This window comes from Microtus oregoni, unplaced genomic scaffold (genome assembly GCF_018167655.1).
Source record: "Microtus oregoni isolate MIOR12 unplaced genomic scaffold, Mior012 000067F_ref0000223, whole genome shotgun sequence".
In the NCBI taxonomy this organism is placed as follows: Eukaryota; Metazoa; Chordata; class Mammalia; order Rodentia; family Cricetidae; genus Microtus; species Microtus oregoni.
In genome coordinates, this window is record NW_024543974.1 from 2,172,227 (window position 1) to 2,196,752 (window position 24,526).

Genomic DNA, 24,526 nt, shown 5'->3' on the forward strand with positions numbered 1-24,526 from the left:
TTCCAGACATGTGTCTCCCCAAAGGAACTAAAAACAGGATTGCAGAGAAATTTGCATATCCATATTCCCAGCAGTATTTCAATAGCCGAATCATGGTCAGAAACTGCATACTCATCAACTGGATGAATAAGTAAAATGTGTCATATCTATACACTGGAACGTTATTTGGCCTTTGTAAAGGAAGGAAAATATGACATGAGATGTAACGTGGATGTATTTTAATGATGCTATTTGATAAGCTGACATGGAAGAAATGCTGCAGGATCCTATCTATGTGACCTTTGTAGAGATTAAATGAATGCTGCCATGAAGCTGGTGGGGTGGAATAAGGAGTTGTTTAATGCATACTGAGTTCTTGATGTGGAAAGTGTTTGATGATCAATTTTACACAATGGTTAAGATGCTAATTTTTACAGCTATTTTCCTATGATGAGTGGATGAGTGAATGAATGGAGAAGAGAATGTTCATGTCTGACCATGAAACTGGGGTCTGTATGTAGATGGTACCCAGTAGCCAGGACTTATTTCTGCAACTCCAGATCATCTGGCAACACCAAATCGAATGCATACCTTGTCCTCCAGAATCAGTATGTGACTGTTTGCAGGTGGACGGATAGTGACTTTCAGTCACTTCTGGTTCTTCTTTTCCACATTCATTCACTTGCACATTCCCTTACAGTCTAGGGGGATAAACATTGAATGTCTCCTCTGTGGAAGACGTGTCACCAAGACTGCAGCCAAAGCAGTGACCTTTCCTTCAAGGAGCCCACAGTCTGTCAAAACTGACCCAGGAAAGAAAGTGTTCTGAGAAGCACAGACATCTAGAGAAGGTGTGACTGCCTAATTAGAACGGGGGTGGAGGCGAGAGGATCTTCTCCAAGATTCTGGTTCTAAAGGCCAGTAAGGCTCAGGAGGGTAGAGGAGGATGTTCACATATATGCCAGGAAAACTCTTGGGAGAAGAGAGGAGAAATGTGAGGAAAGAAAGAATTGAGCAATAACCACAAGTACCTGAAAGGAATTTATTAACTTCTAAGTGCCTCTAATTCACAGTACTATAGACTTCACAAACTCTTCAGAACTTGTGTGCATAGAGAGGTGGCCCAAAGCTGCCAGGCACCTCTTTCTCACAGTGACATTGTCTGATAAGGAGGTCATGACTCTCAGCAAACACACGCAAGCCCACCCTACCATTCCCTCATAGACTTTGCATACCTTGGCAAACAGCATGCAGGGGCCCAGTGTCTGCAGCCACTTCTTAAATGCATAAACATGCATGAAAACAGACTTTTTAGAGCACATGTTAGAAAAGTATGGGGCAGAATGCAGTAGGGAGTGGCTAGATAGAAAGAAGCCAAAAGCAGGAGTCAGGCATTGTGGTGCACACTGTTCTTCAGAGAACACTGTTCAGACTTCTGGTCCCAGGAAATCCCCCTGTAGGACAGTTCAGTTGTTCCCTGGTTCCTTTTCAGACTTGGGCAGTAAGCACTTGGAAATCCAACCCACAAAACCTACACTGTCCAGAAGCTTGACCATTTTCTGGGCTTGGAGGGGGACTCCAAGACATTGTAGCCAAAACCTTAAGCCCTAGCAAGGCTTTGGGGGAGAGCTCAGAGAGGCATGAGGACAGGTGTTTGTAAACGTGGAGTTCTATTCAGGACTTCTAACCAGGGGTCAAACCAAGGCTGGATAGGCATCTCTGGCTATTCATCAGCAGCTGCCTCGGGGGTATTTATTCCATCTGATAGGTAATCGTCCTCATGGTTCTGTTTTATCTTGGTCTCCAGCACTGTGATGCGTTGCTTGAGCTTCTGCTGGGCCCCCGTGTACTCAGCCAGCAGGCGGGCAAAGCGAGTGTACAAGGTCTCCATGTTTGTCTCCAGTTGCTCCAACTTCTCCTGAACATCTACCTCCATGCTGGCAGCCACCTCATTCTCATCCAGCAGACCTTCCTTCATCAGGATCTCCCGACCCCTCTCCTCAAGGACTTTCTTGGCATCAGGGTACTCAGTCACAGCTTCCATGAGATCATCCTTGGACAAGCAGAAGAGATCTGAGTAACCCAGGCTACGGATATTGGCAGTGCGCCGATTGCCCATTTTGCTGCCCTTAATGTTAAGGATGCTAATCTCTCCAAAGCAGCTCCCGGCTGAGAGCAAGGCATACTGAGTCACACCATCATCGGCTACTACTGCCAGCTTGCCCTCCTTGATGATGTACATTTCCTTGCCAATGTCCCCCTTATGGCAAATATAATCCCCAGGACTGAAGACCTGGGGACGAAGCTTCAGTACCAGTTCCACCAGCAGGCCAGCCTCACAATCTTGAAATATGCGTACTTTCTTCAGGGTGGACAAGTGGACGTTAATGGCTATCTCAGCCCTGAGCTTTGCTGGCAGGTTTTTGAGAACTTCTCGTTCATCTACTGTCTTCTTATTGGTCCACAAGTAGTCAAACCATTTGATGACCTTAGCTTCCATTTCTTTGCTGACCTTTCGGAACTGCATGTAGTGTTTGACAGCGTCAATCTTGGCCTGGAACTCTGCTCGTGTGGCATTCATGTTGGAGATCATGGAGCCCACATTTCCCACAATAGTGGCAAAGATGAGGACACCAATCAGGAAGTCAAAGATGACAAAGAGGTACTCTTCATCCTTTACAGGGGGTGGTGTCTCTCCAATGGTGGTGAGGGTCAGTGTCGACCAGTAAAGACAGTAAATGTATTCCCTAGCCAGGTAGCCATACTCAGGGTCAGTAATGTTTGTGTATACCCAGGTGTCAACCCCAAAGCCGATGGATTTGGAGATAGCATAGTAAATGCAGGCATTCCAATGGATGATGACCAAGATGTAGAGGACCAGATTGCTGATTCGAAAGATGTTGGGGTAGCTGGTGCGTGTCTCAGTGCGGTCAAAGAACTCAAACATACGGGCAAAGTGCAACAGACGGTTGAAGCGCACCTCAGGGCTGTGGATACCCACAGCAAAATAGATGAGGTCAGTGGGGATGATGGAAGCCACATCGAGTTTGAACTGCAAGGTGTGGATATAGTTGTCACGCAATTTCTTGGGGTCTTTGACCAGGAGTCCCTGTTCTAGGAAGCCTGATAGAAATACAAAACAACATGTCACTTCTGTCCTCTGTCCCGTGTCTCCCTAGAAGATAATTCTCAGCGGGGAACAAACTACTACTTAGCTTTCCTTCCCACAGAGGACTATAGATCACACAGGGAGACTGGCCAAAAGAACCCTAAGAAACCACTCTCAGATATAAACCTCCATAAGTATGTGAGTCCATAAGATTTAGAGTATCCTAGTAGAGGTCCACTGAGGAGATGGGCTTCAATACCATGTCCAGTCAGTTTCTTCAAATTTTGTCTTATTTCTTTGGATTTAGGAGTCCAAATGCTGCTGTGCACTCACCTGTGCGCAGTCGGATGAAGACGTCTGCAATATAGACAGTGTCTGAGAAGTAGTCCAGCACCAGCCACACCACAAAATAGTTTCTCTGGAGATCACTGAAGCAGGCTCTGTAAGGGGACAGGGCTGGCTTCACTGACAAAGCCCTAGTGACTCAGCTATATACATACTTCTGTGGGAAGAGCTTCACATGGCCTCCAGGGACACCAGTGCATCACAGGCCACTTGGTAACAATGACTAGTGACTTCTACCTCAACCCTTATTACTAAATCAACATTGCTGCATGTGCATCACCATTGATCATTGCTAGTCTTCCTCATCCCCTGGACTGTGAGCCCCAGAAACAGGACACATCTTAGTCGTGACTATATGCCAAATCGCTGGTCCAGGGCCTCAGATTGCACGTCATAAGTGGTTTAAATCCAATAAATAAATAAATAAATAAATAAACAAAGCATTAGGAGACCAGCTGACTGGCTTCTGTATTCATTACTTCAATGGATTCTTATTGAACACGTCATCGAACCCTGGCAGGATCAGAATACAGATAGTAGTGGGGTTTAAGCTAGAGGTGCTGAGACTAAAGAAAGATTGGTGGCTACAGGAGCTTTGGAGGAAGAAATTGGCAAGATTTTGAAAATGAATGAGTAGAACCTAGGGAAGGGCCTAGGGAGGGGACAGAGGAAGGGAAAGATCTGATTATGTACTAGTCCAAGGGAAGAATGGTCACATTTAGAACCAAACTCCCATAAAATGTGCAGAACAAAGTAGACCACAGCCTTCAGCCATACTGGGCCATCAAGAGATTAGGGAGCCTTGCTCAAGTTAGTCCTTCTGTCCAGAATGCCCTCTCTGCCAACCTCATGTATTTGAACCAATTGCTACTTCCCACTAAGATCTCAACTAAGGTCTCTGTCAAGCCCATTATGATGGCCTATTCTCTAGCAACTTGCTATCTCCAGTCCCTGGTAATATCTTGCTCATTTCTTTTGTTGCATGTTTATATTTGGTCTAGCTGAGGACACTGGGGGAAAAGCAGTGATTGTGTCTGTCCTGTTTTCCATTGTACACCCAACACAGAGCACAAAACCCAATTAGTATGCAGGTCATTCTTCCTGCATGAATGACTGGCATAGGGTAGTATTACGTGAACTGCTGTCAGGAAAAGAGAGGACCACGTTCAGTGGACCTTGAAGGTCAACCTTAGAGTTTTATCATGAGAACAATGGGGAGCCATTACATGGTTTTGGAAGATAGAGTAGTATAACCCAATCTCAGTCTCTACATAGAATATTAGTTGCAAGTGTGGAAGATGTACTTGAGGGATTAAGTGTACCTCCAAGGCATAGAGGTGGGACTACTGTAGTTTTCCCAGAGAGAGAAGGGAGATGATGGCCTAACCAAGGACAGTACTGATGTACGAGAAAAAGAAGCCAAAGATTACAGGAAAGGAGCAGGAAAAGGACCAACATGAAGACTTGATGGCATATTGAATAGCGGGAGCATTGACAACAGGGGGGTGAAAAGAGAATTCAGCAATCAAGAGACTTCAGAAAGAACATTGGACTTTTGCATACTCTTTGTCCAGAGTTTAGATTTTTGTGTGATCTTAATTCCATTTGCTGTAGACTCTGCTTCTCTAATAAATTCCACCTAGACCCCTCCACACTCACCTGGCCACCAGCAGGCACCAGTTGTAAAGAACAGGCATGGCAATGACAAACAACCAGCGGTAATACCAGTCTCCAGCTGGGTCCAAGACAAACAGCTCAAACTTCTTCCTTTAGAGACAAACAGCGGTTACTAGAGTTCTAGGGCTCCAGGTTTCAGAACCACAAATTCTCAAAAGTATTAATGAATTAAAGGATTGTGGGTTGAGGTGTAGCTGTCTTCTAGTTTCCTTTTGCAGTGACCCACAGCCAAATAGCAGGCCTCCATTCTGACTGAGAGCAGGCCTCCATTCTGACCGAGAGCAGGCCTCTGATCCATTCTGATGCTCCCCTGCCCTCTGAAAGAGCCTTGCCCAGAAGATACATCGAAGTTGTAGCACAGATAGTCTTTGAGGGGATTTGAGGAGGGTGTATCTTAAGATGGTGAAAGAGCTTTAAGCCTGTTCCCACAGTCCCTTTGGGGAAGAAAGAAACTCCAGGCTAGTGTATAAGCTTCCTCCCCTTTCCATTCTTTAGACTTCAGCCTCCAAACCACTTTCCCAGATGCTTCATCCTAACTTGGCAAGAGCCTTTTCCCTCCGCTGACCAGACATGGAGGATGTCAACTTGGCCAGACATTCACTATCTTCTACTGATTCTTCGAATATCAGCCCCTCCAGTTATTCTAAGTTTTACTTTCCCTCTCTGTCCCTCCTCTTCTGTTTAATCATCTAGGTCTCATGTGTCTGACTCCCACATAAGCCCCTTCAAAAACCTATTTTCTTGGGCATGATGGAGCTGGAATGGGCAGGGATTCAACAGTACTATGTGACTACAGCCTCCCTTCCTGATCATCACAAACTGACTGCTGGAGCTAGAGCTGAGGTTTTATGCCCTTGAATGAGTTCCTCTCCTGTCGAAATCCACTCCATGGGCAGCAAGAGAATGTATAAAAGGGTACCACTATGGCATCCAGCTTCCCGTGGAAAGATCACTACTATTTGAGAGGCCCTGGGTGAGGGCAATAGGAATGTTTAGAGTAAAAAGAAGCATAGGCGGTCATCTCCACCCGTTCTTTATCTGCTATCACAGAGCTTGTCACAGCCCTGGAACCACTCCTGATGATGGTTAGCACCCCCACTGAGCTCTCCCATGGCAAGTATGGGAACTTTTGGAGATCCCAGAGAGTGGATAGATATACTTGGTGCCCTTTCCATCGCTGTCCTTGTCGCCTTTGCCATCCCCCTGATGTGTTGTCACAGTCTGGAGCTCAGGCCCACGGAAACGCTCTAGGAATGAATCAGGCCTTGGTTCCTCCTCACGGAAATTCTTGTTGGCCCAGTCTCTGATGACCCCCACCAGGCGAACAATCCTAGAGGGGAAAAAGAAAAAGTGTGTGCCAAAGAAATGACCTGCGCTGTTTAGACAAGACCTGTCCAAGCGTGTTCACTGCCTGTTGAGGAAGAGGAGAAAAGAGGAAAAGCCGGAAATAGACCAGGCCATGATTTCCTGTATGCTAAGATCTGGAAAGAGGCCAGCATTGTGGACAAGAGTTGGGGCTCAGGCATTATCTAAAGTATGTCCTGTGGGGGAGGGTAGCCCTCCAAAGATTTCCTATGTAATGGAACTTTACAGTTACTGTGAAACACAAACAGGAGGTCTTCAAGGCAAGATTGAGACTGTAAAGAGTCAGGACAGGTCAGTACGAAAACAGCCCCAGGCTTCTTTATTTCTCTATGAGGCCTATGATCTTAAGACCCTATATATAGGCCCTTTGCCAAAAAGACTCCCCTCTTCCCAGTGCTAAGGCAGCCAAATATGAAGGGAAGTCTACTCCCAGCTTGCCTCACAAGAACCTCTAAAGCAGTGGAATAACACCTGGGCACTGGAATTTCTAAATGCTCTCCTGGTGATTCTAAGTCAGTGCTTCTCAACCTCCCTAACACTGCCACCCTTTAATATAGTTTCTCATGTGGTGACCCCCTCAAGCATAATATTATTTTGTTGCTACTTCATAACTGTAATTTTGCTACTTTTGTGAATAATAATATAAATATCTATGTTTTCCAATGGTCTTGGGTGAAAGGGTAATTCCACGCCCTCAAAAGGAATCACAACAAGTTGAGAACCCCACTGTTCTAGAGTCTTGTAGAAAGGCCTAGTGCAGCTGGGAGGAGGGTCATAGTAACCATTCGACAGGCCCCAAGAATACAAGGGGTAGCAGCAGGTCAGCTGAAGTGGAGAACTCACCTTCGAAAGCCACCCCTCCCCCTCCGTGGGGTATCCATCTCTGCCAGCCTTTGCAGTTCTGAGGAAGTGTCATCATCAAGAGCCACAGACTGTGGTCTGCATAGAAAGAAACAGAGTTGATCCAGAGTCTCTCAGCATGAGTTTTCTTTCCTCTTAGGACATGCCTAAACATCTCACAGTCCCCTTGGAAGATATCCTGGAGCAAATGGAGCTTGCTCTATGAGTGTAAGCCAAAGCTCCAAGGAGATAGTGGAGACTCTGAGTTATTGATGAAATCACCCAGGCTGAGCTGAGAGTGCAGCTCAGGGGTAGAGGGCCTTCCTGGTAGGTACAAGGCCCTGACGTTCTACCCTAATTCTGGCAAAAAAAAAGAGGGTGGGGTAGGAAATGAGAATGAGGAAAGAAGAAAGAAGATAAGAAAAGCAAAAGTCACCCAAGTTCAGTGCACTCACCTGCTACCTGTTCTGTGGTCATCTTTGCCATTGGCCTTAATGGAAGGTGGAGGGTGATGGTTGTGGTTATTAGCTGGAGAGCTCTTCACACCATTGGGCTTTTCGGTCATCCTCCATGTACATGCAGGGCTCTCACCTGACAAGGCGATAACCAGTGGACTCTATTACCCATAGAGAGCAGGGCAGCTAGAGGCGAACAGAGTGACCTTAGTAGTTCATGCATCAAAACATTCTCTAGGGTAAAGGTAAGAAAACTGCATTGTATAGTTTATCACCATTTAGATTTTAATAACACATCAGAGTAAGGAAGTAGAATCACTTTCTTGGCCCTTAAGGGCCTGACACTGAAGCTAATGCTGAGTCTGATGGCTTCAGATTGCTATAACAGTCGTTATTCAGGCGATCATGAGGTTCACTCAGACATGAAAGAGATGTGCAGAAGAAGACATATTCACAAGATAGACTGAGAAAAAGAAGCTGAGCAAGAAGCTTGTGTACTACAGTATCGCTCACCACAGTCGGGAAGAACGGGGGTCAGAGACCTCACAGTAGCTTTTCTCTTCTAAGGCTGATCCGCATGCCCCACTAGATGTGGGTAGAAATTGTCAACATGCCTCGGTTTCTCATCACTTCTTCTGGACTCACAGCTACCTCTGACTCCACATCACTGCTGTGAATTATCAGACTCAAGAGAGTTGAGTAATTAAAGACTCCTGTGATGCAAACTGGGAGTGGGCAGGGGGAGGCTTTTCTTTGTGCTTGGATGTCTCAGTACTGGGAGAGATGAAATATCCTTCACAGCAGAGAAGCCTACACATAGGATCCCGAAATTGTCATCAGAGAGCCAAAACTCCATTTGGAAATCAGGTAGTGTGAGGTAACCTTTATGCTGGCCTCATATGACTGAACACAACGTCCATCTCGCCCTGAATATCTTCCTGTTGTTACACAGGAAATCTTGTGAGGACATCCACCCCCACAGCATGCCTGAACCCCAGCACTTGCCCTCAAGGCTGACCTCTTTCCAGCTTCTTTCACTTCCTCCAGCATCTGAAGCTGTCACCATGGTGACGGCAGGCACGTCAAGCAGCCTCAGAGATGCTCTCCTGGTGCTCTCTGTAGGACTATAGCATCAGGATGCTAATGAAGACACCTGAGGGAAAGGAACCAGCATCCACAAGTACTTGCTTGAACCCTGGAGGCAGTAGACCATGGAGACAGAAAGTTCCAAGCAATGCAAACAAATCCAAGGCCGCTCACACTGATCAGTTTCAAGGCTGGTGGTGTTGAAGTGCAAGCTTTCAGACCAGGAGAGTACGTGTGTTCACTCTCTATGCTTCTGACATTAAAAAGGTTTCCTACCCTGTCACCCCCTGCATTGTATGTACCAGGAACAGGCCCTTCTATTTTTCTGATTCTCTTGTGACATCACTCAACCACGCATGGCCTTTCATCAGAAAAGTCCACTTAAGGGAGCAAGGACAGGCAGCTAACCATTACTACAGCTCACCCAGTCAGCCAAGTGGTTCTTGCAGGCACACTCTGCACACACCTCACCTACTCCCAAGGCATTTGTTACCAACGGGTTTCTAATCAGATTGTGCACACATGTCTATTGCCTATTAACCAGTTCCTTTGAGCTACCTCCGACCCTCAAATCCCACATAACAAAAACCACATTTGAGACATTCACTAATAAATTAGCCACCTTTTCATTTTGCCAGTCTCCTAACACGGACTTCTTTCTGTCAAGTCACTCAAGCCTGAAACCTGGATTTCACCACAATTGTTTGCTTCCTTGATCACATCCATGAGCATCACTCAAGAGCTAATCCATCCTCCTTCAAATTATTGAGCATCTGTCTTTCAATCACTCTCTACCAATGCTGCAGTCTCATTGAGGCTCCAAAAGCCTGTTGCAACAGACTCTTTTTGATCGGCACACCCTGGAGTCTGGCCTGGACATTGTCAAAGTTTAACTGAAAAGAAAATTAACTTCTCTTGGGGACAAATGCACTCTCATATCATGAATGAACAAGGATGGAGGATAAAAGCAGAATTTGGAAAACCTGAAGCTGTTCAAAAAGTCCAAGTAGTTAACCAAAGTGAAGACAAAGATGAGGACAGGCAAAAGGCTTGAAAAAGCACAAGAAGCGCTCCTAAAGAAGACAGATGCCTCAAGGCCAATGCCCAGTCTTAATAGGGAGTCAATGCTTCTATCTCCTGAGATGAGAGGTGGAATAGAAGGTGGAGAGAACAATAAGTTCCTCTGTGGGAGAAGAGTAAAAACAGCACAAATGAATTATCTTTCAGGAGGTGAGGAAGAGTTTGAGGGACAAGAGATAGAGCTGTAACTAACTCTGCAATCTTGGCTTATAAAGGGCAGAAATACAGTGGAAACAAAGGGAAGATGTAGGACTGAGAAAGGTTGGTTCTCTTTGTGTAGTATTGTTAATTTTTACTTTTGTGTTGCCACTGGTCTTTTTTTATTGTTCTTTGCTTATTTGTTTTTTGGATTTGGGGGAGATTTGTTGTTTCCGTTTTTTTTTTTTTTTTTTACATCAAAGAGATAACAAAGCAAGCTGGGATTCAATTAGAAAATTTATTTTTGTGCTTGAGACCAATTCCACTAGAGTAGAGCCCATGAATGGTGGAAATGATATGTAGGGTTAGATACCAGATAAAATGAGATGAAATTTATCAGGTGCATCAGGAAGGGCTGTTGAAAAAAGTCAAGAGAGAAAGTAATAATTTTGATGGGAGTAGGAATATAGAGAGCATCAGTTGAAAGGGTTCACTTCTGTAAAACTCTAATATTATATGTGAAGAGGGAGGGGATTCCATCTTCAGGGATATCAGTCTTTCTTGTGCACAAACTTTGGAGGAGGCAAGATTTGCAGTAGGAATGAGTAGGAGAATCCAAAGTACTTTAGGTACAAACCCAGCAAGACAACAGACTACAGAGTTGCCACTGAGAAAAGAGGTGGACCAGAGATCTTAGGTGGGTGAAATAGCCAAGGAAAGCACCTTTCAAACCTAGAGTAAGGCGTGCTGATGCAATTTTCTAAAGAGCCCAATTTCAATCATGAGGACTTTCTGGGCCTGTTTTCATCCATTATCTCACTATCTGAGTAACTAGGATTATATAGATAATCATCCTGAAAAAATGAATCCCCGGGCTGGCACAATGAATCCCATGAGCCTTGGCTAAAAGTATTTTCAGAGTTTCTTCAGAGTGTGCATAGGGATATGAAAGCCAGAAAGCCTAGAAGTTCTGCTTCATAGCTCACTAAAATGATAGCTGATGTTCAATTCTTTCATTCACTCGTCTATCACACACCAGTCACCCACTGGGAGCCAGTCCCTGGGCTGGATGCTAAAGCTAGAGACGGTAGTCGAGCAGTGTCTATAGGAACCTCAGGATCAGTGTCAGATGACCTAAGGAGACAACCAGTCTAACTTAAAAGTCATTCTCTGTTCATATTCTATTGTGATTTCAGCAACATATCACCAATTATTCTCTGAAATAATGTTATTCACACCTTATTCCTCATCTTCCTTATCCACTGCTTCTCCTGTTCTTTGAGGAAGTGTCCACTTCTGCCCAACAGTAAAGTTTCGGTTGTGAGCTCATCCCTTCACTGGAGTATTTATTTTACTATCATTTCCTCCCCAGAGTGGTAGCTTTTAATGCATCTAAATGCCAGAAACTTCAAAACCTCTAAAAGCCAGAAGCCCAAACCTCTTCTCTGGAGCTCAGTTTGAGCCCTGACATGAGCATTTTGATGTGGAATAGACGCCTCAGGATTAACATGTCCAGAATTGAGGCCTTGATCTTCCCCTCCAGATACTATCCTCTCACACTCACCTGCATCTCAGGAAAGGCAAAGCCATACTTCTAGCAACGTGGGTCCAAAGCCTTTGTGTTTGTGTCATTCCTTTCACTTCTGTCCCACTACACATTCAAAGCATGCAGGCTCTACATTCAAAACATCACAAGCTCAATATCTCTATCACAGTTAAATTAATCCAAGCTTGGCACTGCAGATAATGAATGAGCTTTCGATGGGTAGTTGATTAACTGTCCTTTCACTCCTTCACTTTTTCTAAGCTTCCTCTCCCCCTTTCACTATTCACCTTAAGCTCCTTTTATATTAGATAGGTTAATTTAAAGGAATATACAACATTATTTATTGGTTAAAATGGAGTAACAAAGATCAATCTATCCTCCAGAATGCAATAACTATACTTAGGGAGAAAAGAAATGAAACAACATTTCCCAAGACTTTAAACATTAAGTTACAAAGCAGAAATTCTTAGGCGGAAGGAAATAAATCAAGGGAGCATTGTGATCAACCATCATTTTTCTTGTCATCTTTTTAGGCTATAATGTAGAGGGAGAAATGAAAGTGGACCTTAATGGATTCCCTGGATTGAGAAGAAAACAGAGACTCCAAAGAGACCAGAGCATCAAGAGTGTGCAGAGCAGAGTACTGGGAGAGGAGTGAACCTCAAAAAGAGAGTTACAGAGGGATTTAGCAAGACAGAGACAGAAACAGACAGAGAGACAGAGACAAGGAGACACAGAAAGGTCATATAAGCAAGATCAGGGAAGCTAAAAGTGGACCCTATCACATATTCAGCTTAGTACATATACCATCCTCCTAAATTCAGTATTCCAGGTCTCAGTCTTCAGATGGGTTCTAATACCACCTGTCAGGAACATGTGGTTGTTTGTGTGGTCTTGGTTAGACTACTCCGAAGAGCCTTGACACCAGTGAGGAATGAGTAGTTCCTACACTGAACAATGTTATGATCCTACTGAAAACTTGTAAAGTATAACCCAAATGCATTAAATTCTTCCCAAGCAACTAAAATGCAATCCAGAAAAAAAGCCCTAAAATGTTATCAGAAATATAAAATTAGGCAAAAGAGTCAGAGATGGACCCTCTCCACTGTTAGGAATCTCACAAAACCATCAAGCTAAGGACCACAACAGATATACAGAGAACTTGCTGCACACATGCAGGACTCATGCTTTCCACTTCAGCTTCTGGGAGCCCACATGATACTTGCTTAGGGGATTCTGTGGACCATGTTTTCTTGGTGTCATCCATCCCTTGTGACTCCTAATGCTTTTCCTCCCCCTCTTCAGTGGAGTTTCCTATCTCTGAGGGGAGGGCCCCAAATGAGACCTCCAATTTAGACTTTCTCTTGGCATAATATCTGGCTGTGGGTCTCTGTGCTCGCTCCCATCTGCTGCCAGAGGAAGTCTCTCTGAGGACAACTGGACAGGCACTGACATATGAGAATAGCATAATATCATTAGGAAGCATTTCATTGATATTTTTGACTTGTTTAACCTCATAAAGATTTTTGCCTTATCTTATTGTGTCTTTTTTTTATATACTGGAAGCCTGTGTTTTCCTGAAGAGGAAACAGAGGGGAATTGGTCTGGGGAGCAGGGGAGGTTGAGGGGAGCTGGGAAAAGGGAAGGGAGGGGAAACTGTGGTTGGGATATAATATATGAAAGAATAATCTATTTTCAATAAAATATAAAAATAAAAATATAAAATTCCAACATTCAATAAGGTAATATCCATAATGTATCCATGTAAAATGACAAGATATGCAAATAATTTCCCCATAATGAGAAGTAAACGAGCTATTCATTGAAATGAAATAAGTCTAGAATTGGTATAAATGTAGAATTAACAGACAGCACATTGAAAGGTCCTACAATTTTATTTGCTGTGTTCAAAAATGGAAGTTTTAGTATGGAATTTTTGTTTAAAGGTGCTCAAATCAGATTCCTAGAGATTGAAAATGTATTTCATGAAATTAAAATAAAACACCACAGTGGCATTTCAATGCTCATGGGTGGTTGAATCCAGGGTCCCACTGAGGGTCAAGGAATCTGACAATGCTCAAATCCTTTTCAGAAAAGGGCTAGCAGCATATTTACATATAAGCCAGGCAGTTTCTCCCAGATTCTTTAAGTGTCTTAAAGTGATTTATTTTATGTGTTTTGCCTATACGCATGTATGTGTACCTCGTGGGTGCCTGGTGCCCAAAGAGGTCAGCAGAGGGCATTTGCAGACCCTGGAACTCGAATTACAGATGGTTATGAAACACCATGTAGAGGCTGGGTACTGAACAGGGATCCTCTGCAAGATTAGTGAGTACTCTTAGTTGCTAAGGCATCTCTCCAACCCCTCCCAAATTCTTTAAACTGACAGTAGATGCTTTAATACCTAAGGCAATGCCAATGTTATAAAAAATAATCTGAGCAAAGTATCAGTAAGGTGTGAAACAAGTTCAGTGGCCTGTTCTATGTGTCCATAATGTTCCTACAGGAGAAAGAGCTAAAGAGATAACTTGAACATTTTTCCAAACTTGATGAAAGCTATACATCTACAGATATAAGATCAATGACACTTCAAGGGCACACACACACACACACACACACACACACACACACACACACACACACCATGAAGAAAACTTCACGGTGTCAAAGTATAATTAAATTTTTCAAATTCATTGATAATGGGAAAATTTTAAAGATAATTTGCAAACTAAGGTACATTATACACTGAGTGGCAAGCCTAAGGATAGCATCATGTGCCCAATAAGGGCAACACAAACATATCTGATAAACTTTAGGCTTCCCTTCCAACATTAAATCAACAATTTTTGTCCAGTTGTCTGTAAAAAGCTAGAGCCCATCTTGTCCCAAGTCACGCCTAGTTTATCATACCCCTCAGCTCTTTGATAGCAAATGTTCATGAGTGGCCTGAATGTTGAGACTTTTTTGACTGTCAGTCTTCAGGATGGCTTGGCATACAAGCTTCCCTGTAAAGAGGATGCTCAATCTCTTCCTCTATGTCTACAATTTTCTACCCAGTTTCCCAGGTCCAGTAGTGAAGGCTATATCCAAACCATACTATCCTTATTGAAAGTTCCCTTCAGTACAGTACTTCGTGCAAACAGCCGTACTCAATGTTAGAACTTTCTCCTGAAAAACAGGCATGCACACTGGTGAAAAGAAAGGAGAAGAAAAGCATGGAGGGAGGAAGATAGGTAAGGACAGAGGGAGGGGGCATAAAGACTAAATTTGATGAGGTTTTGTGGATCTCAGAAGACAGACTTTAGAGAATGGAAATGCTGGTCATGAACTAGGGAGTAAGGGAGAGTAGTCATGATGGGTCTTCTGAAGGCGTTCATAAGACCCTTTAGATGACAAGATATCACAGATTCTCTCACAATTCAGCTCACCCAGACTTCTAGTTCAAGTTTATACCAGGTCTACCCCAAGATTTTCAACAATGTTTGTGATCTCTTCCATGACTGACAACATAAAGAAGCAGGCTGTAAGTCTTAACTAGAAATTAGTCCCCAGCCCTGGTCTTTGCAGAGGCAAAGTCCTGAGTGGTGAAGAAAGCATGGTACCAAGCGCTATGTCATTTACACTGTAAGCAGTAGAGCATCAGAAAAGTTGGTAGACACAAAGCAATATGGGGGACTAAAGGGAAGCAATGGCCTCCCACTAGGCAGCTGGAGCCTCATGATTCAGGGTTGAGAACACACTTACTGTGCATTTACCTTGTTCTAAGCAATTGACTTAAATCAATTTCTTTAATCTTCATGACAACCTCACTAGGCTGATGTTATGCTGCCCACTGCACAGATTCACAGCCTGACACTCTGTCTCTAAAAGCACACTCAGCCACAGGCTAACTTGGAAGGCACATAGAGCCAAGGAGTTGCTTATTAGTATCAAGGAAAGAGCTGGGATCAGAACTGTGTAAAGGGTGGCAGGCTCTTGAGATTCGCCTTTGAGGGTGGAGCTGAAGTTTCTATGACCCAGGAGAGACAGTTGCTTGGGGCCCGACTGTGAACAGAGCCAGATGAGCTGTGGGTAGAAAGAGGGTAAGTGACTGGTAATCACGAGGTGGGCCCACTCAGCAGGTGAAAGTCCTTGATGTTTTCATTAGCAGTTGTGAGCCCAAGCTCCAGTACCTCCACAAAACTGACATGGCCTGGCTCTGTGTTTGATGAACAAAACCCTCAGCAGTTGGGTTTGCCCAAGAGTTCTGATGGATGGATGTAGTTGCTCATTCCTTTAACAACAACTGGAACATGTACTGTGGATTCCTTGGTATCAGGAACTTGTGTCTGGTCTGTTCTTTCCAAGACATAGCTTTTCATATCTTTACAGCGAAAGATAAGGGTGGGGTAACATATCTAGTTTCGGCTACACACAGTCCATGCCCAAAGGGAAGACCTTCTAGAAGGCTGCCCAGGATAGGCTGGACCCCAGCAACTGGAATTTATTCCAAGATCCCTCCTGTCCTCATATCCCCAAATGCTTACAGTCTGTCTACGTCTCCTGGGAAGGGACAATAGGCCATGAACTACATATATGCCAACCTGATATGACCCTGTATTTCTGAGACCAGTTTCCTGTCTTATCGCTCCAGTGTCTCAGCTGAGAAAAGCTAGTCTTTTTTTTACATCTCCTCAATCTGGAAACCTAAGCATTATTTTTTATATCACCCACTATATTCCCCAATCTATCTTCTCTTTCCCATCCATACTGACTACTGCTGCCTGAGGGTTTGTCTACACCCTTGGCATAAGCTTCGACACCTTGTTTCTCTACGATGAGGTCCCCAGATTTTCCTTTCCTCTACCTTCTCCACCAGCAGATGAGCCAAAGTAAAGGCTGAAATCCCAGCAGTATTGCTTGGAGAAGCACCACATGACCCCTCCCCATATCATGGCATCTTTTTCACAGCCACAGAGCTCCAAGCTGTGTGCTCCCCGTGATCTAAGGTTTGGAGGCCCAAAAATGCTGTAGGCCAGGAAGACAGAGGAGGAAAGTGCTTAGGATGGACAACAAGTTTCCCACTCTCCTGAAAAAGTCATGTGTGCCAAGCTTTCTGGCATCCTTTTCACCATCTTCCTATTGGAAAACAAAGTTTAGTTGTCTCAGGAAAAGTCTGGTGTGACATTTCCTGCCACCACATTCCTAGAGGACCCAATACTTCACTTGACTGCTTTGATAAGGTACAAAATTTCCCCACATAGACAGTTGCCTCTACGCTACTGAGGAGCCATACACAGGAGGGCCCTTGCAATCACAGCTTTAGGGTCTGTGGGTTTTATTCTCATGAGTCCCCGCCCTGACCTCTATAGAAGCCATCAGCTCATGGACACAGGAAAGTTTCAGCCCCCTTTGCTCACCAGTCAGATGGCTTCAGAGGCAGAGTTCTGGGGCCACAGTCAACATCTGTTGTTCCGTCCACACCACCTCCAATCAAAGACAAGCTCTTGAGAGCTCATGAGCACCGAAACCTGCAGAGATTTCTTGCTTCTTCTGTTGTCCAGCCAGGGAAGGTTTTTTTTGAGACCCCAACAAATAGCAACAGCTTTCCAATCAGAGAGCTGCTCCACGTTGCCTGCTGCCAGCCCAGGAAGCCAACAGAGGTCCAATGGAGCACATACTCACACTAGGTGAGCTTGAGAGCCAAGTCAGGGTGTTCCTGACCCCTGAAGAATCTGTCTTCAATGAGAACCCTACACACCCCAGGCTGCCGACAGCTGAGAACTAGACACTGGTCTAACTGTCTGTTGAAGTGGCTTCTCTGGCCCCTCCCAAGCTCCCTGAGGGACTCTCCCTTGTACAGAGCAGGTGCAAAGCAGCTCTCTGTCTGAAGACTGAAGACTAAAAGCTCCAGGCTGCCAAACAACTGCTTTAAAATGTTGACAAAGCCTCTGTTAGGGTACCCCCAACTGATTTCTGCCAGAGTGGGCTCCACCAATCCTGATTTAGGTGAGAGAGTGTGTGATCGCTGTATCTCAACAACAGAGAAGAAAACTCCTGATAATGCATCTCCAGTTCCTGTTGCTAAATTGAACGGCTTCTCTCCTTCCATAATTAAACTGAATATAAGCTTCATTTTCAATTCATGCCTGCACACCGACTCCAGGTCCATCCTACTTGATGTCCTCACATTTGTTCTGTATCATGGACCAAGGGGCTATTTTTTCAGGAAGAGAAAATATCTACTCCATGTGAGAGGTTTTTATTTCTCTGCTTTGTGACTGTACCCTCTGTTTATATCATAGATAGTAATAAAGTATCCCTACAACCCCCAAAAAAATGTTGACAAAGTTCCAGACAGCCTACCCGATTGGAGGCTAAATCAAGGAGATTGGGAGAGAAAAGAGAAACCCAGAATGGAGCCAGTCAGAGTGGGAAAATTCGATGGATTTTGGCTCACACAAGGGCCAGGATTTGAGAATCAGAAGGTGCAAGTAATCCTTTGGCTCTTTTTAAGAGACCAGGATTCCAAGCTGCTCCTAGGCCCCTACTCTCACCTTTTTTTCCCACAACCAGCTGTCTTCTCCCCTTTTTTTATCCAGCTACTAAGAGGCCAACCTGAGAAAGAAGTGTTGAAATATCGGGTTTCAGCCTTTGCCCAGGGCTGGCGCTGACTAGGAGCCAGACTGATAGGGAGGGCCCTCCTGGAAGCCTCCAGTTTCCACACCTGCACATGTGGCTTGGATGGCTAGCTCCTCACTCACGGGATAGCCAGGAGAGTTCTAACTGACATCCTGGGCTCAAAGGCTAGGACAAAGCCAGACACATATAAATCCTGCATAGGACAGCACGGAGAGCTTGTAGGGACACGGAGGGGCATGACAGGAGGAGTTAAGAGCTATGTTAGCTGACGTCTGCTAACAAAGGAGAATGTATTCATGTGTGGCATGTATAATTGGAAATTTTGAGACTATAACATGGGTGGCACATAGTGATATTTACCACAGAAAAGCGGTCGTTAAAATGAACTTACTTCAATGGAGAAGGTTTCTTCATAGAAAGTGATCCTTAAAGCCCAACTGCATAACTGAACAAAATTATGCTCTGAGGACACTGATGGGAACTTCTACTAGCCCTTTCCTTCTGCTGGGTCTCAGTGATGCAGAACACAGAGAAAACTAGGCTCTACACAATTCCAAGCTAATAGGCAGTAAAATGCTTCTGTGTTCCTCTAATCCCGGGCCTAGATGGTCCATGGTGGTAAGCAGCAATGTCCTAGGAAAGTTTTCTCCCCTGTCACCAGACGTAAATGAGTTTCTTCTCATATCCATGCCTACTGGACACGCGGCTTCCCCATGGGGAGAGTCACAATTTTGGATAGAGGGGAATATAATAAGAAAACAAATGCTCCAGATGGATCGTAGCCTAAGGGACAAGCAGAGGATCCTGCTATTAACCGTTTTGTCCCTGTGCCTCAGTGCTGACTTCTCGGGCTGCCACAGAGATAAATCAAGAAAGCTTTGACTGCAGTTCAGGTTTGCTCTGGGAGACCTCCTAGGTGGGGCAGGCAATTGGAAGGAACCCACCCCTAGTCTTGTCAGAGGCGGCTGAGCAGCCACACTGCAGGGTAGAGAGAGGCAGACAGGGCACATGCAAGGACTCCACCTGAGCTCACCTACCTCAGGAGGTGTTCCTCCAGGGGGGCCACCAGGCTGTTTGTTTGCAACTCAGCTAAATTGCTCCCAGGAGGGAGCCTTTGTTTCACAACATATTTGCAACCAGACTTTTTTTGAAAACATGTCCTGTCTGCACAGGCACAGGGCACCAAAGGGCAGGTTTCACCCAACTTAGTTGCAGCCCTCTCTTCCTTGTAGGTTCCCTGTGGAGCCAAATTGGGATGGAATAAAAGAGGTGCCCTTAGGCTAACGATATGAGGGATGACTTCCTGGTGTCTATTTAATAAGCCTATCTCTCCTCTAGGTTTGCCTTTCACAGTACCAAAGGCAGTGGAAGCATCATGATGGTGGCAGGAAGTGCCACATGCTGCCTTTGTGTGAACTGATGGGTTGTTCCAACCAGCTGTTTCTCTGCATTGTGGATCCCTGTTGTGGGTTATTTGTACACTGTGTGAAAATGCATTGCTGTTACTGTTGTAATAAAAAGTCAAATGGCCAATAGCTAAAGAGGAGGTATAGGTGGGGATTTCTAGGCAGAGAGAGAGGAAGTAGGAGACGAATCTAGGCATGCAGGAGATTCCAAGAAACATGGAGGGAGTCAGAAATACAGAGTGAAAGAAAGGTAAAAAGCCATGAGACAAAATATAGGTTAATATAAATGGGTTAATTTAAATATAAGAGCTAGTGGGACAAGTCTAAGCTATAGACTGAGATTTCATAATTAATAAATCTCCAGTCACATTGCAAAATGACTGTCCTGAACCAGATCCAGCATGTTTTTGCTCTGCCCTTGAATGTCTTTGGATTCCCCCCAGTGACTAGGACCCATGTTCCGTCATTTCTAGAAAAAAGAACCGAGACTGCTATGAATAGTGTTAAAAGCTGTATGAGGACTTTCTGGGTACCAAAGACAGCAGAAATCACTCACTATCCATTTACTTCTGACCTCCAACCTATTTATTCGTCTGTTCAGTAAATATATTTACTGAAGACCTGGCACTGGGCCTAGGATTCTGTGGAGTGGGCAATGATCAAGAAATGAAATCCCAAACACCAACCATCTCTATGTAAGGGATAATAGGAAATGAATCCCAAACACCAACCATCTCTGTGTAAGGGATAATAGGAAGTGAATCCCAAACACCAACCATCTCTGTGTAAGGGATAATAGGAAATACAAATAAGAAAATAATCAAGGGGAGGTGGCAGGAACAAGAGAAGGGGAAGAAGGGTGGCATGAAAAATGAATAAAAATTTCAAATAGAAAATGATAAAAGAAAATAATTCCATTCATTTAGATTCAGATAAGCAAATAGCTCATGAATGATTAAAACCCCAAAACAGGCTAATATGGCAGGGGAAAAGCAAGAGTCAACACTGAAAGACCTAAAACAAATACCTTCCAGACTAAGTGAACAGCGTACTCAATTACTGTGGGATACTGTGGAAGAAACGTTAAGTGGACACACATGATTGACTATAGTCAAGAGGCATTTTAGGAGATTCTCACCTGGCATCACTGGCTGTTCTTGGTTTTGAGTGATGTTTCCAGTCCTTAGATCTTCAGAAGTGGACATTTTTAACTCTTCTTTGACACGGGAAGGGCCTCTTGCCATCACCACCAGGTATTCGTTTGTGAGGATACTCAGGGTGGAAGGCACAGAGAAGACAAGGATAGAAATGCAAGAGAGATATACTGGCACAAGAAGGTGGAGCCAGCTCTCCCTCTCTGTGCTTAGGCCTTGGATTGGCACCTTGTGTTCCCACTATATCTTGCTGGTGGGTCCTGTAGCCTTCTTCTCTTCTGCTGTGTAAACAACTTGGAGAAGAGATAGGGCTCCAGACTGTGCTGTTTGTGGGAGTTGCCCCGATTCATCTCCCCTTGATTTTGTTAGTTATTGGTAGGAGGGGCTCATCCTCCATCATGATCTAAGATGAGACAAAGGCTGGCATAGGGCTCAAGCACCCATAAGTGCCCAAAGCAGTGATGGGTCCCATGCTTATCATAGTTCCTACAAGCACAGCGCTGGCCAATAATCTAGGGTACAGCACTCTATCAGAGGAGATTCTCTGTACAGAACATCCTGCTTCCTCCAATATAGTCTCCAAGCAAAGTACATGGTCTTCTCTGATCTGAATCCTGGGCATGAAGCAGAGAGGGACAAGAGGGACACATGCTGGGCTTGTGTATCCTGATGTATGTTTCAGTTCTGCCTCAGTTTCCCTACAGATTAGACCAGCTGCATGTGTCAATTTAGTCAGGTCCTGATCCCCAGTGAGCCCATCAGACACTCAGCTCTCAGTATGACTGCAAAGGCATACTGTAGCTGTGATTATTATCCCTAGTGGACTTTAAGCAAAGGGCTTTCCACTCAGTCAGGTGTTAGTACTCAACCAATCTGCTGAAAGAATCAAGTGTAAACATTAAGGTTTCAGGAGGAAGATAAAGTCTGCCCCAGGATTGCAGCAACAATTCTTGCCCAAATTCCCAGCCAGCCACCTTCCCTGTAGTCCCAGGAGCCAATCATCTAAAGGAATGTCTATATACCTAGGCATCTGCATGTGCATTCTGGCTGCTATGGTTCTCTGTAGCGCCTTGGGTTGATGTAAGTAGTAATGGTCAAAACTGGGCTCTAAGTCCCAGAGCCACTGAAGGAAGAGGGGGTTATTTGTCAAAAGAATCAATCACAGCTGAGCCCAGCTTGGAAGAGAAAAAGAGAAGCAAGACAAGGGGAAGAGGAGAAGAGGAGGAGGAAGGAAGGGGAGAAAACCCGACTAGTGGAGAGAATGTGGCTTGCTGACCCCTCCCTGCCAAACCCACTTATCAAACACAGAAATAATATAATAAGTGAGACCTTACTGCATTCCTGAGGGCCTTAACAATTCTCCCCTTGGAAACAGTCCCTGTGAAACCTGAGCTTTGTGGAGGAGCAGATCTTAGCAGCAGAGAAAGCGCCCAGGTTAAACCTAGAGCTCCAGGCGCTGAGCCTTACATTTCTGTCAACGACAGAATCAAAATATGCAAGCCAATAAATTTGAACTTTAGGTAAGAAAAATCATTATTAGCATCAGTATTGTGTTCCATGCAACATTTAGATTCTACTTACACTAAAATTAATCATGTTAATCCAGCATTCAAATGTAAATGGATATCCTGTATTTTATTTGACAGCCTTGTACTGCCCTTCCTCCTCCTCAGTATCGGTTGAACAATGCTATTGCTTGTGACCTAGTCTGTCTGATAGACAATGGAGCTAACAGTCTTCTCTTTCTACAGGGGCTAGATGGGGAGAAGAGCTGAAAAGTCAGCAGTACTGACTTGCCACATGGACCTGAGCTAAGGTTCCTAGTCCAGATTCATCTCTGCTACCTACTGGACTTGACCCACTGGGCCTTCCTGGGAACAGAAACAATGGTCCTTGTACATGTGGAGGCACTGCCCCCTGGTGGCAAAGAAAGCCAACACCTGAATGAAAGCAAGAGTGGAGAGACTTTGTTCCCCATTCCTAGGCCCCCAAGATCATCCAAAAACACTAGCACTTTATTTTTAATGTACCTTCTTCTCTTGAATTGGGTGCCAAGGATGACTGGGAAACACAATCCTCTGCATGACTTTAAGTTTGTTTCTTAGTACACGTCTTTACATAACTTTATCCATAACATAATTTCCATTTGAAATGTCGCTTAACTTAAAAACCAAATACTCTGAAAGTCTTCCCTGTCTAGTCTGATAATCTTGGTATTTCAAAGGTCTACAGCTTTGCCAAGTCTTCCATCATACCCAGGTCTGGAAGGATGGCCATGGCCAAGTGTGCAAAGTGGGGTGCAGAAAGCTGGTGCTTCAATAGTAGGCTCCCAGAGAAGAAGCCAAGGTGTTCTCACATGGAAGTTAGACAGATGTCTCTGCAAACGGGAAGAGATCAGAGCATTTCTGAATTAGAGGTGTGTCTCTATGTCTGCAGTGTACAAAGAGCTCACACAGATGAAATCCTATCACTGAGGACCATGCTATTAGCCAACTTATTTTGTACGTGAACAGTATGTTCTGGAGTCCCCAGCTACATGTGAACAGAAGTATTAAATTTCTTTTCAACTCATCCCACTAGCTTCCTCCCCTGACCTGTGAACGCCATGAGTGCTCAGAGTTGTTTATTCTAGAAAGCAGCGGGATTGAGTGTTTCTGGGCATTCCTCTTTGCACAAATGGCTCCACAGAACAGGAAGAGACACTGCAAGGTTCAAAGGCATGTGTGTTGATAACTGGGAGTTGTACTCGCCAACTACTATAAAAGTGCATCCAAAGAGGCAGCACAAGGTAGGACCCACCAAGGAAATAAAATGTTTTTTTTTTCTACAGCAGTACCAACAGAAGATATTATGGGACTTATTTAAATGAGCATCATTATGATGGGTGAAAATGTTATTTCATTGTTGTTTTAATTTATATTGCTTTAATTATGAATAAACCTGAGCCGTTTTTCATTTGTTTATTGATCTACATTTCTTCCCTATGAAGTATCTGCTTGAGGGCTTGAATCTTTATTAAAATATGAGCTGTGTTATTAGCACAAGGGGATGGAGGGTGAAAGCTTTCTCTCCCTTCAAGTCAAGTTTCTTCACGGGAAATGTATCAGCTTTTCCTTAAGGTGTTGCTCCACTGGGACCAACCATATCCAATTAAAATTATATGCACGTTTCAGACTGAACCCTGAAAGGTATTTAGTTTCTACAAAGAGAAGGCATCTAACCACACAAACTAAAATGTTTCTCTCTCTCTCTCTCTCTCTCTCTCTCTCTCTCTCTCTCTCTCTCTCTCTCTCACTGTGTGTGTGTGTGCGTGCGTGCGTGCATGCATGCGTGCGTGCATGCATGCGTGTGCTTGTGTGTTGGCCTGTTCTCAGGCTGCATCACCTGCTTCCAATAAAGCTTCTCAGCCCTTCGCCTCTTCCAGCTGTTCCACAAGCTGAGACTCTACTCGGATTCTCCTTTCCACCTGCTCTGGCAGCAGTGGTGGGAGATGGCAGAAGCCCAGGCCTAGAGTCAGTTAGCAGCAAGTGACCCCTAGGCTAGTCAGTGGGGCATCTTGGAAAAGTTGCTTCTTTTTGTTCTCTGAACTGCAGTTTCCTATCTTCATGTGGAGGATTGAGCCAAACCAGAATTTTAAACTGTATTTTGTTGTTTCAGAAAAGTACACTGGAAGAAAACAGGGCTTCCTGATAGACCTAGGCTTATTCCATGTAGGACAGTATGCT

The 24,526-nt window shown here is 44.4% G+C and overlaps 1 protein-coding gene across 1 annotated transcript; it reads right to left on the reverse strand.

Annotated features, from left to right (window-relative positions):
- Nucleotides 1-1,702: 1,702 nt before the first annotated feature.
- On the reverse strand, nt 1,703-7,880 carry LOC121440480 (cyclic nucleotide-gated olfactory channel-like). Its single transcript, XM_041641243.1, has 6 exons — nt 7,771-7,880; nt 7,319-7,414; nt 6,270-6,440; nt 5,093-5,200; nt 3,422-3,528; nt 1,703-3,102 (listed from the first exon to the last, which is right to left on the reverse strand). The coding sequence occupies exons 1-6, from the start codon at nt 7,878-7,880 to the stop codon at nt 1,703-1,705; spliced, it is 1,992 nt and encodes a 663-aa protein (XP_041497177.1).
- Nucleotides 7,881-24,526: the final 16,646 nt, after the last annotated feature.